This window comes from Sylvia atricapilla, chromosome 14, assembly GCF_009819655.1.
Source record: "Sylvia atricapilla isolate bSylAtr1 chromosome 14, bSylAtr1.pri, whole genome shotgun sequence".
NCBI classification, from domain to species: domain Eukaryota; kingdom Metazoa; phylum Chordata; class Aves; order Passeriformes; family Sylviidae; genus Sylvia; species Sylvia atricapilla.
This window is the reverse complement of record NC_089153.1, coordinates 17,929,914-17,948,289: the sequence shown is the minus strand read 5'-3', so window position 1 is coordinate 17,948,289 and position 18,376 is coordinate 17,929,914. Positions and strand designations below refer to the sequence as shown.

General features: G+C 59.5%; 1 protein-coding gene and 1 long non-coding RNA gene across 7 annotated transcripts in view; one reads left to right on the top strand and one right to left on the bottom strand.

The window, feature by feature from the left end:
• The window catches only part of ARHGAP26 (Rho GTPase activating protein 26), a 109,255-nt gene extending 100,825 nt beyond the window's left edge, over positions 1-8,430 (bottom strand). For 5 of the 6 annotated variants that reach the window (XR_010744713.1, XM_066329430.1, XM_066329432.1 and 2 more), the window contains exon 1: positions 8,090-8,430. Coding sequence is in view for 4 of the 6 variants with exons in the window: in XM_066329430.1 (XP_066185527.1) it covers positions 8,090-8,243 (154 nt within the window). In the remaining 2 variants the exon portion in view is untranslated. Of the gene's footprint in view, positions 1-6,675; positions 6,808-8,089 lie in introns of those variants that run through there. The other variant, XM_066329434.1, reaches the window with a different exon arrangement.
• Positions 8,431-10,107: 1,677 nt separating this feature from the next.
• Positions 10,108-11,291, top strand: LOC136367321 (uncharacterized). The gene is made up of 2 exons (XR_010744680.1): positions 10,108-10,137; positions 10,485-11,291. It is a non-coding gene; the product is annotated as an uncharacterized lncRNA (long non-coding RNA).
• The last annotated feature ends 7,085 nt before the right edge of the window (positions 11,292-18,376 follow it).

The following is an 18,376-nucleotide window of genomic DNA, read 5'->3' as shown; positions in this document are numbered from 1 at the left end:
GGAAGGGTGAGGTGGCAGCAGGCAGCCCTTGGCTGTCCCTCTGTCCCCGCGCTGGCACAGGCAGCCCCCGCGCCGGCGGCACCGCCGCTCCACGTGCCACAGCCAGATGGTCCGGGGGCTGCCGTGCTTCCCACCAGGCAGAGCCCCGGCTGCCATGGCAGCACAGACACCCCCTTCCCCCTCGGCACGGTCCCCACGGCCAGAGCATCCCCAGCACAGCCTGCATCCCCGGAGGGCCGGCTCTGCATCAGCTGCTGCCAACAGAGACAGGAGCACAGCTCCTCCAGGCCACACCAGAGACCACCCGTGCCTTTAACAGCTGGGGTGATGCCCTAAAGACCCGCCCTTGCCAGGAGCCCAGGAGCCCAGAGCCACCTGCACGGAGCAGGTGGCAGCGCCTTTGGCAGGGGAAAGCGCCGGGAAATCGGGGTAAAACCATCGTGTCCCCGCCGGCGCGGTGACAGCCGCTCGCGTGCCCGGCGGGGGAGGACGGGGATGATTCACATTCGGAGTGAACAAACTGTGCAGGCTCCCGTTCGAGCTCCCCCTCGCTCTGCCTCCCCTCCCACCCACCGCCGTCACGCTGCAGCTACTCATCACAGCTCCTCAGCAGCCAGGGATGAAGGAACCCCAACCCAGAGAAGGATGCCTGGCACACACAGCCTGTCCCCACACTGTCCCCAGTCTGTCCCCACACTGTCTGTCCCCAGCCCGTCCCCTCACTGTCCCCCAGCCTGTCCCCTCGCTGTCCCCCAACCTATCCCCCAGCCCGTCCCCTCGCTGTCCAGCTGCTGGATGCTGCAGAAGGGGTCCAGAATGCCCCAAACCAGAACCACACCGTGAGCAGGGTTTGCTTGGCCCCACGGACACGGTGAGGGGACTGCAGCCCCTCTGTCGTGGTGCAGGAACGCCAACCCCTGGCATTGCTCCTGGGCCTCAGGGAGAAGCACACCACGAGTTTAGGGTACCGGCAGGGAGAGGGTGCCAACAAAGGGGTTGGTGGTCCCCTCTGCCAGCTGAGCAGGGGTCTGGCAGACAGCAAGGGCAGAACCCACTTGCCCCATGCCATTCCCACTAGGGAATCAGTCAGAGAAGCACCACGTGTGCCAACCTGCAGGGAGAGAGCACAGGGACACTGCTGCTGCCTCCCAACCTCCCCTCAGCAACCATGGGAACAGCATCTCCTCACTTGCATCCCCAACGTCACTGCGAGCTGCCACCAGCAAAGCACAGGGGGAAAAAGGAAACCTAAAGAGCCCAGCGCCCCCAGCCCATGTCCAGGGCACATAGGGGACGCCACACACACCACAGGTGACACCACACACACCCACAGGTGATGCCACACACACCACAGGTGATGCCACACACCTCTCGGTCTGGCAGCACTGCAGACACAAATGGAGACAGCTGATTCAAGCTGTGCCAGCACATCTGCAGCCTTGGGAAAACAGCCTCCTGACCCCAATCAGGCAAACCTGCTCCGTGCTGGAAGCATGAGCAGGACACAGCATGTAGGCAATTCCCAGTGCTGGAGGAACATAGGGACATCCAAGCTGGCCCTTCTCATCCCTTTCCCAGGTCCAGATCACTCAGATGTGCTCAGATCACTCAGATGTGCTCAGATCACTCCCTGGGCACAGATGTGCACTCTCAGCCTCCACCAGCTCAGGCAGTCCCAGCCCCTGCCTCTCAGAGCTGCTGTTTTCTCCAGTCCATCCCCTGCCATCCCAAAAGGTTGGGTATAACCCAGCGTGGGACACATGCTCAGTGCAGTCCCTGCAGCTTCTCCAGCCTCTGTCCCCAGCCCAGAGCATCGGGACATGTGCCCAGAGGTGCTCTGTGGCATGCTCCCAATTACAGGGATCTCCCAGCCCTGTTAATGAACCTTCTGTCAGCACGGTGTAAAAGCTGTAATCATGAACGCAGGCTCTCCTGCACAGCCCAGCCCTCGTGCTCACGAGGTTCCCTGTCAGTGCTGCTGACAGCCCAGCCCCACACCTCACAGCACCCCCTCAGTGCCCACTGCAGGACCCGAGGAGCCCACCCCACTGCCCCCCATCAGCCCCCAAACCTGCCAGCACTGTGGGGTCATGGCTGGGATCCCCAGGAGGTGGGTGAATATCCCCTGGGGATGCTGTGAGGATCTCCTGCACGGATCACAAGCACAGCAATGCACATGGGGAACCACTGCAGCATCCACAGAGGGCGAGTTTCCCTCTGACCCTCAGGCAGATCCAGGTGGGAGAGGTGTGCAGCCTCTGGAGCCAGCCCTGCTGCACAACCACTCCTCCAGGGCTCACAGTGTGACCCACCATCACAAAGAGCATCTCCCAGTATGTTCCTGTTGCTAATTTCCACTGGAGAGGAAGAGGAGGACCAACTTGTGCTAAAACTGAAGCACAGTATTTATCACCTATCCCTCATTTGAATAAAATCCCAGACAAGTTATTAAAGATGTGGTTGCACAGGCCACACAGGTCATGCAAAGGAGGGAAAGCCCTTGGTGCCTCTGGCTGTGCTGGTGCAGGACTGGCTGAGCCACAGCTATGTCCCTCCTCCACAGCTGAAAGTATTCCCTACACGGAAAGAAGAGGGAAAAAACACACCCTGACACAGGAGAGCCACGTTACACCTCGGCTGGGTGAACAAAGCAGGAAAAGAATCAAAGTAAATCACTTCACCACGTGCTTTCCCTGTGGCTTGCAAGGCAGAGCGAGAGCCCAGGGGACCCCCCACCCCTCTGAGCACGGAATGAGCTCCTTGGAGAACGCATGGATGCTCCAGGAAACCCTCCCCTGCCTCGAGGCACCAATTCCCCGGGCTGGGAGGAGACAGGCTGGGCTGTGCAGGTGACTCACCTTGGCTGCCCACACCCAGCGCAGCCGTGGGCAGCACCCAGCGCTCGGTGCCAGCAGCCCAGCACCTTGTCCTGGCACAGCCCAGGCACAGCAGAGTGCCAGCGGTCACGGCAACCCAGCCGGGTGATTGCTGTTGGTTCTGCACCCTGCAGAAAGCACGAGGCTCCTTTTCCTCCAAACGGGAGCCTGCAAAGCCCAGCGCTCCCCTGGGCAGGAGCTCTGAGCACTCAGGTTGGCACCTGCACAAACAGGGGCTGTTCCTGGAAAAGCCAGACCTGAATCTCTGAACCTTGATCCCTCCCTTCTGTGTGAAAGTGAGGAGAAGGTTTGGGCTGTGACTGTTTTCTTCAGGGACCAGAAGAGCAAAAAGGACGGAAATAACCTAAAATGGGTTTTGCATTCCTTCTCCCCAGCACCAAACACCTGGGGCACAAAGACCTGTCACCCCAGATGGCAGCAAGTTCCAAAGCAGCCCCAGCCTGGGACCATACCCCAGCACACCCAAGGGCTTCCTCCCTGCAGAAGCACACAGCACCCTGTTATCTACCTTCCTCTGCCCACCCGGGCCAGGGCTCCCCCAGACCCACTGCCAAGGACCAAGGGAGCTGAAGCAGGGCCGTGGGGAGCAGCAGGGGAAAAGCAATGACGAAGTGGCAACGTGGGCAATCGGTGGCATCGGCCTGTCACGTTTCCTTATCACCCGCCTCAGCCTCGTTTGCGTAAAAAGGGAATTAAGCAAACACTGGGCAAAAGTTTCACTTTCATTTCCAGTGGATTGCAGATCCAGCGCCAGCTCCACCCGGGACCCACACTGCCACCCCACAGCCACGGGCACAGACATCTCACTAAGGCTCAGCTCCACCAAGGTGCTGCAGAGATGGGGAACAGAGCCCATGTGCAAGCCCATCCCAGAGTCTGAACGCCACCAGCAGCACCAGGAACCACCCCACTTCACGTTTTAGGCTGCAGAGCAGTCACAGAGCAGGAAGTGTCCCGGGAAATACCCCAGAGCTGCAGCAAAAGCCCTGCTGGCATCACCCATGGGGGCAGCACAGGCCACAGCAGCCACCCTGGCAGGGTGCAGGGACACAGGGCTGAGCCCAGGGGACAGCTCATTACAATCACACCCTGCAGGCACAGCCAGAAGGGAGACCACACCTCTCTGTGTGACAGCACAGAGAACCTCAGCTGGGAGCAGGGACAACCCCCAGCTGCTCACCATGGGACACACTGGTGTGGGGCAGAGCTGGCAGGAGACCTGTGGGACAGTGCCACAGCATCTGCCCCAGGAAGCTAGTGAGGCCAGAGGAGTTCCCAGGCACTGCAGGATCCAGGTCCACTCCAGCATCGTCCCTCCTCGCTGCCAGCCGCAGCTCTGCGGTGACCTGGCCAAGAAACAGCTCCAGGAACAGTGATCCAAGGCACCAAACCAGCCCAGCTGGGCCTTTTGGGGCACCTCTGCCTTTCCTGTGGGGCACGGCACAGCCAGCCCGTGTGCCCTCATGGGCTGGGGGTTCACAGAGCCGCCCCAGCCCCAGCCCCAGCACACAAATTGCAGTTTGTGCCGTATGGAGGATGGCAGCAGCCGGGGCGTGGACGCGTTTGGTGGCTTCAAATTAGTGCCTGGGAGTTGGAAGGAGGAAAACAAACCAGTAGAAACGTGGCAGGGCACCGGGCTGCAGCCAGTGCCTGAAGGGAATGACAGCCCCATGGCCACCAGGACATGGGGGCTGGCTGCACAGGGAAGAGCTCAGGGAGGAGGAGGAGGAGGATGAGGAGGGTGCAGGCTCAGCCCTGTGCTACAGCACAGGGGAGGTGATGGCAGGCAGCCCCTGCACCCCCACATGCTCTATCCTTACATGTGCTGCCTGCTCCCCAAAGCAAGCTGTGGGCACCTCCACATCACCCCCCGAGTGCCTGGGCTCCAGCTCCCCTCCAGGGAAGCACAGGGCCTGGAGGTGATGCCAGCACAGGGACAAGCCACTGGCTCCCTGCCTGCCCCTCTCACAGGCACAGCGACATGCAAAGGAAGAAAATCCTTCAGCATCCCTGCTCCTGATGGTCACCACAGCTCCTGAGCAGGAGAACAACTTTCACGGCATCCAGGCTTCGAGTTCATTATTTATGTCACACTTGAAGTCTCTGCATCTGCAAAACTTTCTGAATAATTTATGGATGGTGGATCAGGGAGGAAGAGGGACACGTTTTGCTGAAAACCAGGTCACTGAATACCAGCCAAGCAGCAAAGGGAGACAATGGAAACAGGCACAGAAACTCACTGGGGGAAAGAGATCCAACAGCATTTATGTACACACAGACACACTCACTCCAGAGATGCCCTTGGCATCTGAGGATATTTAGCAAAACCAGCCCTTCAGCAAATGAGGATCATTTTCAACCTCCTGAATTTATTCTTTCTTCAAAGGGAAGGAGAAAGCGCTGTGAATCATTCCTATTTCTCTCTGTACCTACACTGAGGGCAACAGCAGGGCAGAGCAGCAGATTTTTTTTCATGTCCTTACTCCAGTCTCACCATCCCTGCATTCCAGTGCTGTTGCTCCTGCCCAGCTCTGCAGAGGGCTCTTCCTCCCTCTCCATCCTCCTCCCCTCCACACCCAGCCCAAGCAGCCCCTCACCAATACAGAGTTACACGTTCTCCCCACGCCTGTCTTCACACAAAGAGGATGTGAAACGTTCAGCAGAAGAGGCAAGAGGAAGGAAAAGGAGAGAGGATATTGCAAAGCCCTCACGTCACTCTGCCTGCAGGCTGTCACACCCAGGGGTCCAGACCCCCTGGGAGCCCCTCACTCCACAGTGGTGTCCTGAGCCAGGGGTCTGCTGCCCAGCTCCACAGCCACATGTCACAGTGACAGCTGAGGAGCAGCACGGAGACAGTGACACTGAGACAAGGCCACCATGCCCAGCCACGGAGAGAGAAACCAAAACCACCTGGAAACACCACTAAAAAATAAAAGCTGGTGAAGAAAAGCAAACACGTGGACACAGTCAGGAATGTCCCCCCAGAGCCCACCTGCACTGGCTCACAGGGGTGACATCCCAGCCCCTGCAGCAGTGACACAGATACAGCAACAGGCAGCACAGCAGCTCCTCACCCCTGGAGCATCTCCATCCCTGCTGCTGGACACTGCAAGGGCTCATGCAGCACATCAGACCTCGGCCCTGTGACACCCTGAGGGTGACACAGTGGGAAGGGCCGGCCCAGATCCCACCCAGCAGCAGGGTCACTCTGAGGTGTCACAGCGTGAGGCAGCCACAGGGCCACTGAAGTCACTCCTGCAGCAGCACAAGGACGTGCCCAGCATCCCAGCCAGCGAGGGGACACCTCTCACCTGCCCCACATGCCCCAAAGCCTCCCCCAGAGCCCCCTGGGGTCCTGACACGTGCCGGGGAGGTGGCGGCAGGGCACTGATTGACTCTGCAGCAGAGTCAGCGTTATTCCTGTCCCTGCAGCCTGGGCACCGCTGGAACTCCCCGTCGGCCCTGTGCAGGAATTAAGGGCTAATCCAGGAACACATTCAATAGAAGCTACAAAACAATTCAGCCATGAAAACATCCTTATCTCCAGAGGCCAGCGAGCGTTCTTCCTGCCTGGTGCGGGCAGCCTGGGGCGTGCAGCGCGGCCACAGCCACGGCTGGGGACAGGACAGGAGCCCCCTGGCAGCCACAGCCCACAGGGGCTCACAGCACACCCCAAAATACCACACACAGCATGCCCAGGGTGAGAGCACAGCCAGCCACCTCAGCCAGCCCCTGCTACAAGCTAACTGACTAAGCCCAGAGATGCTTTGGGACTCACCAGCTCACTCCCAAAATGTATTTTCTGTGATGAACGACGCTGTAGGATTTGTTCTGGGATAAAAGGAATGCTACAGGCAGGGCCAGGCACTGCTGCCTTCAGCAAATGCTCCATAGCAGAACACAGCTCAGACCTGCAGAGCCATAAATGCACCCACAGCTGTCAGGTTTGAGATTCTTTTAACCCCAAATGCCAAGAATTGGTACAATGGGAGTCCCTGTAAGCCAGATGTTAGCAGCTGCTACTTGAGCACAGAGGAACTACACCCATGGGGCTCGGTGTGAGATCAGAAGGGGAGGGAGTAGGAATCAGCCCTTCTGGGAATGGGCAGGGTGGTGGGAATGGATGGAGCATCACCTGCCCGTGCACCCTGGGGTGACCTCACTGTCCCACAGCCCCCACCGTGACCCTGGCCAGGCTGGTTCATGGCAGGTGACGCCACAGGGGCTCCTGTGTTTGTGGTGTGCCCCTGTCACCCCATGGCACAGACTGGTGACCACGTGTGCTGCCAATGTGCTGGCTACAGGCACCCCCCTGGACGGGGAAGTGCCCTGTGATTTGGGCCAAAGAAACTGAAAAACAGAAAAACCCCAAATGACCCCATGAGAGAACGGCAGAAATAGAGCCACAGCTTGGGGAGAAGCCCACCCAGCCCAGCACCCCGAGGGCACAGCCCACCAACGCTGGCAGCAGGCAGCAGAAGTGTCCCCAACCCCGGCCGTGGGGACAGGAGCCAGCCCAGCCTGGGCATTAGGGTCGCTGCCAGCCACAGGTGAGGGTCTCCCCAGCCCCGGAGCCACAGCCTGCATCGCTGCATCCCCCTCCCACCCTCCTCACTGGTGTGCAGCTGGGAAACCACCTCCACCTTCCCCATGGAGACGGGGAGCACAGCAGCGGAGGGGTCCCCCCACGGCGGGGGCTCCGGGCATCGCCCACCCTGAGCAGAGGGCACAGAGGACAACCGGAGAGGGCGGGGGGCGAGACACCAACCCACCACCCAGAAAACCGCTCCAAAGGATGCGACCCCCGAGGGGCACGGAGCGGGACCTGCTGGAGCAGGACCAGAATGACACAGATGCCAGCGGACCGTGGCCACGCACACCCCGATGGACCAGGGCCGGACCCTGCACATCGCCATGGATCCACCCTGCTCACACGGACCAGGGCAAGGCCGTGCAGGTGCCGACGGTCCCGAACCAGGAGCACACACGTCCCCACGGAGCACGGCCAGCCGCATCCCGGGGCACCGCGCACGTCCTGCCGGAGCGGGACCAGGCACGTCCCCAGGGCCCGGCCGCGGCACGGCACACACGGGGAGCCGGGTGGGCGCAGGGGGCCCCGGGGAGGAGCCCCGTGCCGGGGGCAGCGCGGGGGTCGCGGGGTCCCGCAGGGCCGCCCCCAGCCCCGCACTTACTCTTGAGGGCGGCGACGAGCGACTTCCCGTCCTTGATGAGCTCCTTGATGAACTTGTTGGTCTTGTCCAGCTCGGCCTCGTGGGAGCGCAGCCGCTCCCGGAACTGCGGACTGTCCAGGCAGCACTCGCTGAACTCCAGCGCCGGCAGCCCCATGCTGCCCGGCACGGCGGGGGGAAAGCACGCAAAAAATCCGCAGAAAACGCAAAACGGAAGGGCTGTTAGGGGGAGGCGCGCGGCCGCCGGTGCGGGCGGGCGGGCGTGCGGCGGGAGCGCGGTGCCGGGCCAGGCCGAGCCGAGCCGGGAGCGGGGCCGGGAGCGGGGCCGGGAGCGGGGCCGGGAGCGGGGCCGGGAGCGGGGCCGGGAGCGGGGCCGGGAGCGGGGCCGGGAGCGGGGCCGGGCGGAGCGGCGGGAGCGGAGCAGCGCCGGGGGCGGAGCCGCTGCCGCCGCTCTGGGGCCGCCGCCCGGGCCCGCCCGCGCCGCCGCCGCGCCACGCCCCCCGCCAACGGCCAATGGCAGCGCGCCGGCGCCGCCTCTCCCCGCCCACGCCGCCCGCTCGGCCAATCAGCTGCGGGGGGCGGGGCCGTGCCCTCCCCGCGGCTCCCGCACCTGGGCCGGCCCCGCCCCGGGCAGAGGCGGCTCCGCGGCGGCGGGCCCGGCTTCCGAGACCCTGCCCCGAGACCCTGCCCCGCTCCCCAGACCCTGCCCCGAGACCCTGCCCCGAGACCCTGCCCCGAGACCCTGCCCCGCTCCCGAGACCCTGCCCCGCTCCCGAGACCCTGCCCTGCCCCGAGACCTGCCCCGCTCCCGAGACCTGCCCCGCTCCCGAGACCTGCCCCGGCCCGGCCCTGCCCTGCCCCGAGACCTGCCCCGGCCCGGCCCTGCCCTGCCCCGAGACCTGCCCCGCTCCCGAGACCTGCCCCGGCCCTGCCCCGCTCCCCAGACCCTGCCCTGCCCCGAGACCCTGCCCCGCTCCCGAGACCCTGCCCCGGCCCTGCCCCGCTCCCGAGACCCTGCCCCGCTCCCGAGACCCTGCCCTGCCCCGAGACCCTTCCCCGGCCCTGCCCCGAGACCCTGCCCCGCTCCCGAGACCTGCCCCGGCCCTGCCCCGCTCCCGAGTCCCTGCCCCGGCCCTGCCCTGCCCTGCCCCGGCCCTGCCCCGGGAATCCCGCTCCCGGCCTGCGGGAGAGCCGCTCCGGCCCGCCCCGCGCCCCGCCGCACGTTTCTGCTCCCATGGCACATCTGTGCGGGAGATTACCGCCCGGGTTTAGTGGTGTGATCTGCGAGAATAAAGCCGTAATCTCCTGGAAGGCTGGACGTGGAGCGGCAGCGGGAGGAGCCGGCACCAGCGAGGAGCTGTGCGGCCCTGTCCCAGCGCGGTGTCCCCAAAAGAGCATCGTCCCACGGGCGGTGGCTGTCACCACTGCCCTCCGGAGATGACGGATGCCGTCACTTCTCCCCCCAGACGATGTGCACACACACAGTGCCGGCGGCTGCTCCACAGCCCGTTTCCTTGAGGAGCTCTGCCCGGGCCCCCGGCCGGCTCCTCACCTGCTCCGCTCTCCTTCCAGGGGCGAGCCGCGGCCGCACAAAGCGCTGCTGCTCCTCGTGGGTCCGCCCGGCTGCCGGGAGGTGTGCGGGACACCGGGACACACCGTCAGTCCCACGGGCAAAGCCCACCCCGGCACAGCCCCCGGGGCCGGCCCCGGCTGGGACACGGCCGGAGCTGCTCACCTCTCCCGCGGCCACATTTACGGACAGTCCCCGAGCGGCTGGAATTCCCTTTTCCCCGCGGAGGGGAAGCCGAGCCCCGCTCGCATTCCTGTCAGCTCAGCCGTGAAAGGCCGCCGGGCCCCGCTCCAGCCCACGCCCGGTGCTCAACACTTCACCCACCGGTGTTTTCCCGCGGGTGGGTGCGGGCGCAGCACCCTGACACCAGCTCGACCTTTTGTCTCTGGTTTTTTTATTTTTTTTTTAATCCTCTAAAGCACGATTCTCTCCATCCTCACACCACAGCCTAATTCGGGCTGAGTCACCGCCTTCAAATATGGTTTGTGAGCCACATTTTTTTGGACGAGGCCTCCTAATTATAAAAAAAGGATGTAATACTAATTACATGCTTATCTTGTAGGCAGGATATAAAGTTTAATGAGCTGTCATTTACGCCATATGCACGCAGCCCCATAAAAGCACGAGATGCTATTATTTGGATTATGCTCCCTAATTCTACCCTGCACAAAGCCACTGTTTCGGTTTTATCCTTCTCCATCACCATTGTTCGTATTTAAAAGTGTTCCAGCACTTACTGCTAATAGAGAAGAACCTGTAACTGGATTTATAGGACACTGCCTTAGAGGATGCGAATATCTGGGGCTCGAAATTGATTTTTTTTTCCAGCTCTTTTCCAGAATCACAGAAAAGGATTATGCTCAGACTGTCATTTTCTGATGAGGACAGAATGGAGGCCATACAAAGCTCTGCCACACAAGAAGCACCACACAGACCACTGGAACCGAGGCCTCAGGCAGGCAGTGAGGAATCTGCTCCCCTTTTTCTGGCTTCATTCATCAGGAGACACTCGTTGTGTTTCAGCTCCAAGTGTGGGAGCAGAACAGGGCAGCAGGACTAGGGAGGAACAGCCATGGACATCTTCCAGCCCCATTTTCCTAGGATTGTGCATGCAAACTGCAAAAGAATGTCCTAGAATATCCTGAGTTGGAAGGGACCAGCAGCAATCATGGAGCCCAGCTCATGGCCCTGCACAGGACACCCCAAGAATCCTACCACGTTCCTGAGAACATTTATCACTGAAAGGAAAAATAAGCAAACAAATGCCCCAGAGTTCCACATCCTCCTGCCTGTGGCTAACAGCAGCTTGCATCCCTCTGTAATCCCTGCCATTTTTGCCTGCTTTGATTTATTGTTTTAAGCAGCTGGGTTGTCTCACCCCAAGTGAGCCAGGTCAGCTGGACACCATGGAGGGATGCAGCAGAACCCTGGCCGCAGCCTCTGCAGGGCTGTGCTCACATCCTTCCCACAGATGAAAGCTGTGGCTGCCCTAATCCCACACACCCACCCCTGAGCCGTCCTTGACCACACATTAGCACATTCTCCTTCACTCACCAACCCACATCCCACAGTCACTCACTCAGGGAACATCTGCAGGAAACTACTCTGGCATTAAAATAAAAATTTTAAAAGAGCGGTTTCTACCTAGATTAGGTGACTCTGGAGCAAATAACTGCTGGGGCAGGGGCGGGGGTTGCCACAGCCAAGCAGAAGGAAGAGGGAGACTGCCAGAGGGCAGGGCTGGCTGGGATCTTGGGCAGGAATTGTTCCCTGAGGGTGGGCAGGGCTGGCACAGGGTGCCCAGAGCACTGTGGCTGCCCCTGGATCCCTGGCAGTGCCCAAGGCCAGGCTGGATGTGTTTGGAGCAGCCTGGGACAGTGGGAGGTGTCCCTGCTCATGGCAGGGGTGACACTGGGTGATCTTTGGGGCCCTTTCCAACACAAACCAGTCTGGGATTCTGCCAGTGCAACAGCATCAGCTCAGAGCAGCCCCAGCCTTCTCTTGCCACCAGCGTTATCTCTGGGTGGGTCACACAACCAGCTGGATTAAACCGGTTTGTTTGAAAAACAGCAATTCTTTCCAGAGTGAGCTTTCAGCTGGATCAGCTCCCTCATCTGAGCACAGCATCCTCCCACCTCCACATCCCTGCCCCAGCCTCACGCCGGCTGCAGTTGTCACCGGGTGCCCGTGACACATCCATTGCTCACACGGCAGAAGGAGCCCCTTCTCCTCCGGGAAAGCTTTCTGCCAGTTAAGCTGAGCAGTCAGGGAGAGCTGGAGTGACAGCAGGAGCGGGAGGTGAGGAGGCAGCCCCGGCCACACACGGCAGCTCTGAGCCCCCTGTCAGCTCTGGGCATCTCACGGCTGCGGGCAGCCCGGAGTGACAGAGCCCCGGAGAGGCTGGGGCTGAGCTCAGCAGCCTCACAGGGACCCCGGGCCTCGCTGGGGAGATAAACCCGTCATCCCCTCACTGTCCTGCCCCGGGGAGCTCGGAGCTTCCCCCCAGCAGCTGCCCCAGCCCCAGCCGCATTCCCACTGCTGGGAAAATCACAACTCCTTTACAGGAGGAGGGATGGCAGAAAACCACCCTCTGCTCCAGGTCTCACAACACCAGAGGCTTGGGCACTAATGCATTTCCCTACACCCCAGGAGACAACAGCAGGGCATCCTGACTGCCAGAATGCAGGAGCTGTACCGCAGCTTCCTTGGAATTGCCCTCGGGCAGCAACGTTCAAGGTCTACTTATTATGTGGCTGTGTATCACGCTCACATCTTCCCTGCTCCCAGACTCTTTTTATTGGGATAGACACAGACGAGGCATTGTATATGGCAAAAATAAAACAGATAATGCATTAGACCATCACAATGAATCCCCTTGAATTCCCTGTTGTAAACCAAAGGGCGTGTATTGACCTGTTGTACTGACAACCCTCCGAGAGCTCTGATCCTTGACCTTGGACCTTTGGTTGGCTGCGAATACAACTCCAGGGTAGACACCAAGGGCTTCCCCTTCTCCCATGCTGTCCTGGAAATGTGCTGTGGGTGTATTCCTGTTGGATACTTCTCCATGTGACTGCAGCAAGGAGCCTCAGTGACACCCTCAGTGTGACAGGGCTCCCTGCACTGAGCACTCACGAGCTCTCCATAGAACATGATTTCAGAGAGATATATATATTTTGGAGTGGAACAGTACTTTCCCTTTACTGCGTTGCACCTCTCACAGTCACACATGAATTTCCACCTACTCAATTCCTTTTTTTTCCCCCTTCTGCAGCTCACTTTTCTCCTTGCAGTCACTTCTCCTGGCCCTCAGGCAGATTTGCAGGGGTGGGCGAGACGACACAGGAGACGGGAACAGCAGTGACACAGCTGAGCCTCTGCAGGGGGACAGACGCCCCCGAAGTGAAAAACAATCCGGGCTGGGGTCTCTGCTCCCAAACCCCCTTCAGCTCCCAGCTCACACCCATTAACTCCCCAGGATTTTTTGCAGTACTCATCATTAGCCACTCGTACTGCCAAGTCTCCGCAGACAGCACAGGTTTGGAACTGGTTTCCCGCCGAACAGAAATATCAGTGCCATCTCCTGTTAGTCAGCCTGCGGTGCCACAACCATCTCCATCCACATCCAGCTCCTTCCCTGAGCACGTGCTCACGCCTTGGGCCATGAGCTGCTGTCGCTGATGAGTCTCTCATTAGTTTTAGCTAATTGGCTTCACCTCCTGCCCGTGCTGTGCCACCCTCTCACCTGCCCGGACTCGCCCCGGTCCTCTCTGTGTCACCTCTCTGTGTCACCTCTCTGTGCCACCTCGCTGTGTCACCCGGACATGTGGGAGCACCAAGGCGGGCAGGAGTCTCCAGGACAAAGCCCAGGGGACTGGCTCCAGGAGGGGACGGGTCCCTCTCATCTCGCTGGCAGCTGGCACAGCAGATAGAGCAGCTCAGGGACACGCCTCAGGCTTCAGAGAGGTTTCTGGTGCTTTTAGCCGGCGGGGAAGGTTTGTCCCCTTTGATTCCTTGTTAAAAATAGGAGAAAACTTGTCAGTGCTCTGCAGCTGAGACACTGGGCAGCTGCGTGTACCCCCGGCCCGTGAGCTGCCCTCGGCTTTGCTGGGCTGCTCCTGTCACACTGCACGGGTGGCACTTCACCCAGCTCTGTCCATTTTTGGAACAATTCCCCAGAGTGCTGCTTGTCCTCCCCCTCCCCAATTTCAGGGGCAGCTCACTTGCATTTTTTCTACTTCACTAAGATTTAGACACTGCTCCAATCCCTGTCCAACTGCAAACCTCCCTCCTCCTGTCCGAATGTGTGACCCCAACCCTGCTGCCAGGCCCCTCCTCAGAGCACAGAAACACTCACAAACCCCTGTGCCTTTTCCTAGCCTGATGTCAAGTCTGACTTTTGTTTCCAGGAGGATCCTCAGGGTGCTGGGCTCTCAATGTCTGCTTTGTGTCCCCATAACTCAGTGGTGGTATTGATGACCAGTGATCAAAGGCACCCTGAGAGCCTCATGTTGAGGCAGCTTTTAGAATTGCCATGCTGGGGTCTGTGCTCACCCTGTTCGGGCCAGGAATGGGACACAGAATAACTTACAAACCAGAAACATTATTTTAAAGAGCAATTCCTCAGTGGGGGATTGCAGAGGCTCAGTTTCCCAGCAGCACAAATCCCCGTTTGACTCGAGCCACAATGACCCTTCTCTGTCTCCCTTGGGAGCAGCATTCCCACTGTAAATGTTACCAGGGCTGTGCACACATGTGGGACAGAACAAAGCTCTGCATTATCACGGCTGTGGCGGCCCCTCTCAGCCTGGGTTACACACCAGGAAGGTGCTGGCTGCGAGGTCACAGCTCCTGGAGATGCGAGGGTTGCTCAAGCACAAAGATGAGGGTGGGACATTACCGGCTCAGGGAGCTGGGCTGTCTGGAGGCATTTAGCACGTTTAACATGATGCAGGAAGAACACACAACTCCATAGAACAGCGTGGGTTGAAAGGGGACTTCCAAATCATCCAGTCCCAACCATGGGCAAGGACAACTTCCACAGTACCAGGTTGCTCCAAGCCCTGTCCAGCTTGGCCTTGAACACTTCCAGGGATGAGGCAGGCACAATATCACTGTTTTCAAGTGTGTATTTGTATATTTATTCACCTACAGGCAAAGACAGGGTCAGTGGTGCTGGAGATCACTGTCCCCTTGCTCATGGTCCAGGCTGCATCTCATCCTGAGAGGAGGGTGGGCTTCCAGCATCATCCTGCCCTTCATCCCTGGTCTCTCACCGTGCTGTCCAAAACTTCACTAGGTCCTCTTCCATCCAGGCATCACTGGGACAAGGATTCTGCAGAGCAGGGTGGTGGATATTTAGCAAGTGAGGGGAAGAAGGGAATCCACTCCCTGCAAGTGGCAAAGGAAACATCACCACAAGCCCTCAGGTAAGTCCTTATTGACGGAAAAATAGAAGTGATACATAAATAAGAAGAGTTTCGAGCTTAGGATTTTTAGGTGAATTCCTTAAGGGCAGAGGTGGACACACAGAACAAAATACAGAAAAAGCCCACAACACATCACTGGTGTGATTCCACTGTGGTGGAATGGCTTTTAAAAAAAGAGCTGGCCATAGATGTTCTCTAAATTCCCTGGGAGGAAAAGACCTGACAGGTGCATTTTGGGCAGTGACAAGACATGGAGCAGCTGGCCAAGCTACAGTTAAACAAAGTCAGAAACAAGCTCTCAATTAAATGGAAAAGTGAAATTAGTCACGCCCCTGGGAGTCAGTGCAGTGCAGGAAGCTGAAATGGAAAAGTAAAGGAACCAAGGGCTATGAAATCATCAATGATATCCATGGAAGAAGTACTTAAATAACAGGATTAATTATAAAGATGACAAAGTTTCATTGTCAGAAAAGGCTAAACAGTCTGCTTATTCTTACCCTCCTTTTTGGGGGAAATACAGAATCCTCTCAAAGGCCCAGCCAAGCAGCTGCCACTCCTTTCCTCTCCAAGCATAAAGGATCACCTCTCTCCGTGTTCTGCAGGGGAGCTCTGGTCTGGTAATGCTCCATGGATAAACACTTCCACAGGTGTAACCCAGGGGTTGTGGGGAGGAGAGGGAGCAGGAGCCCAGGGAGCTGGGCTGTAAAAGTGCCTCATCCTGGTCCAGAAAAGCTCAGCTGTGCCCCTTGGAGCTGGAACAGCAGCAGGCAGCACCCAGAGGTGTAACCTGCACCAAGCCCAAGGCAGGAAAGGTTTGGGCACCACCTGCATTAGACACCACAAATCCCATTCCAGGGCTCACCATCCCCTGCCTGTGGCTGCACTGTCCCAGCGGCTCCAGGGAGGATTCCAGCAGGCACCAGTGCTCCCAGGATGGGTGAGCAGCACAGCTGCCCCAGCCAGCAGCTTTGCAATGCTCCCCCGAGAGCTGGAGGTGGCCAGAGCAGCAGCATTTATAGCCCACTCCAGGCTGGATCCCATCAGCACTGACACCCTGCAAGTGCTCCCCCTGCCAGCAGCACCTGTGGACAGGGAGCCCTGCCCAGGGAGCACCTGGGACACAGAAGGGATTCAGGAACACCTCATTCCAACCCCCCACCATGGGCAGGGACACCTCCCATTACCCCAGGGGGCTCCCAGCCCCAGTGTCCACCCTGGTCCTGGGCACTGCCAGGGATCTCTGGGCACCCCAGGGCCTCAGCATCTGCATCATCAAAAGCTTCAAGGACAACCCATCCCTAAGGATTCCTGTCCCTAAGGAGGCAGGATCCACGCCAGGCAGATGGGGGCTGCTTCTCACAGGCCCCTCAGGAGGGGTGTGAAGCCATGTGAAACCTCCAACCCCTCCACTGGGGTTATATTACCACAAGACAATTCCAAGGAGAGGAATGTTTTCCCAAAATTTGTATAACCGCTGGAAAAATGTCACAAACCACTGTGAAATTGAGCTGAAGCTGTATTTCCAGGAATTAGAACCAGAAGTTCCCAAACCAAACTCCAAGTTTCCTTTTTGGAGGGGCTCCAGAGATGTCTGCTGTGCATTAGCCCTGGTACAACCCCTGTGAGGGATGTGAGCGCTGCCTCTCCCTGTGTAAATAGTAATTTCCTCCTGGTGCTGCTCAGCTCCCAGCCCTCCGTGCTCCCTCTTCTTCTGTCTCTGCTGCTGGAATCTCCATGGAGATTTTGCTCTCCCCAGCACTCAGAGACCAACCCCACACATGGACCACTTTACAGCAACTCCCTACTGTTGGCTTCAGTGCAAATCCTTTTAATTCTCATCATTAGGCAAGGCCACTGCCTTTCCTGCGTAAAAATATCTTCAAACAGCTTCTCGAAATTCCTGTGGAAATCCCCACTAGCTGTCCCGGCCGTGCCCGGAAGCCCAGACAAAGGGTTTGTTCCCGGGGCTGGGGTTCAAGGAGCCCCTGCCTGACCCTGCAGCCCCCGGTGCCACCGCAGCCCCGGGGTGTCACCATAGCGTGTGGCCTCTGCCTGTCCTTGGCTCTGCACACCGTTTGTCCCCTGCTCTGAGCTGTCACAGGAAGGGTGGCAGAGCGTGAAGGTGACCCTGAGTGTCCCCAAGGGCTGGGGGCGGTGGGGAAATCCCTGGAGGGCTGAGCCGGGCGGCCTGGAGGAGCTGCAAGGGCAGGGAAGGAGAGGCTGCAGCCCGGCTGGCTTACCGGAAAAGGGGACACAAACCAGAAAACAGATTTGCGGGTTTTTCAAGTTAATGATTATAAGAAGAAAAACAAGGAGCTGCCCCGCAGGGAGCTGTGCCAGCCTGTCTGTGTGTCCCTGTGCAGCCTGTCCGTGTGTCCCTGTGCAGCCTGTCTGTGTGTCCCTGTCCCAGCCCATCCGTGTGTCCCACTCCCAGCCTGTCCGTGTGTCCCTGTGCCAACCTGTCTGTGTGTCCCTGTGCAGCATGTCAGTGTGTCCCTGTGCCAGCCTGTCTGTGTGTCCCAGCACCAGCCTGTCCGTGTGTCCCTGTGCAGCCTGTCTGTGTGTCCCTGTGCCAGCCCATCCGTGTGTCCCACTCCCAGCCTGTCTGTGTGTCCCTGTGCCAACCTGTCCGTGTGTCCCTGTGCCAGCTTGTCTGTGTGTCCCTGTGCAGCCTGTCCATGTGTCCCTGTGTCCCTGTGCAGCCTGTCCGTGTGTCCCTGTGTCCCTGTGCAGCCTGTCTGACGGCCCCAGGAGCGGGCTGAGGGGACAGGGGACACGGCCCCAGGAGCAGACTGAGGGGACACGGCCCCAGTGAACATCAGGCGCTGCCAAAGTGGCTGTGAAGGTGTGAAGATGGCAGTGCCCAGGCGTGTGGCACCCCTCGATGGCCCGGAGCTCTCCGAGGAGCGGGATGAGGATGGACAGGGGCCTGTCAGCACGTCCCCGAGCCAGGACACGGCCTGTCCCCGCCGACCGGCCCAGGGACCAGGGGACACAATCGGCGTGTGACAGGGCAGCTGTGGCCGCAGCAGAGAGAAATGAACCTCATGGACTCAGTTATTTTCCAGGGACACGTTTGGCCTGCTGCAGGCGCCGTGTGAGGTGTCCTGGCAGCGCTGGGTCATCACACACTGCCCCCGGGACAGGCACAGAATGTGACAGGCACAGACCTGGGACAGGCACAGACCCGGGACAGGCACAGAACTGGGACAGACACAGACCTGGGACAGACCTGGGACAGACACAGACCTGGGACAGGCACAGACCCGGGACAGACACAGACCTGGGGCA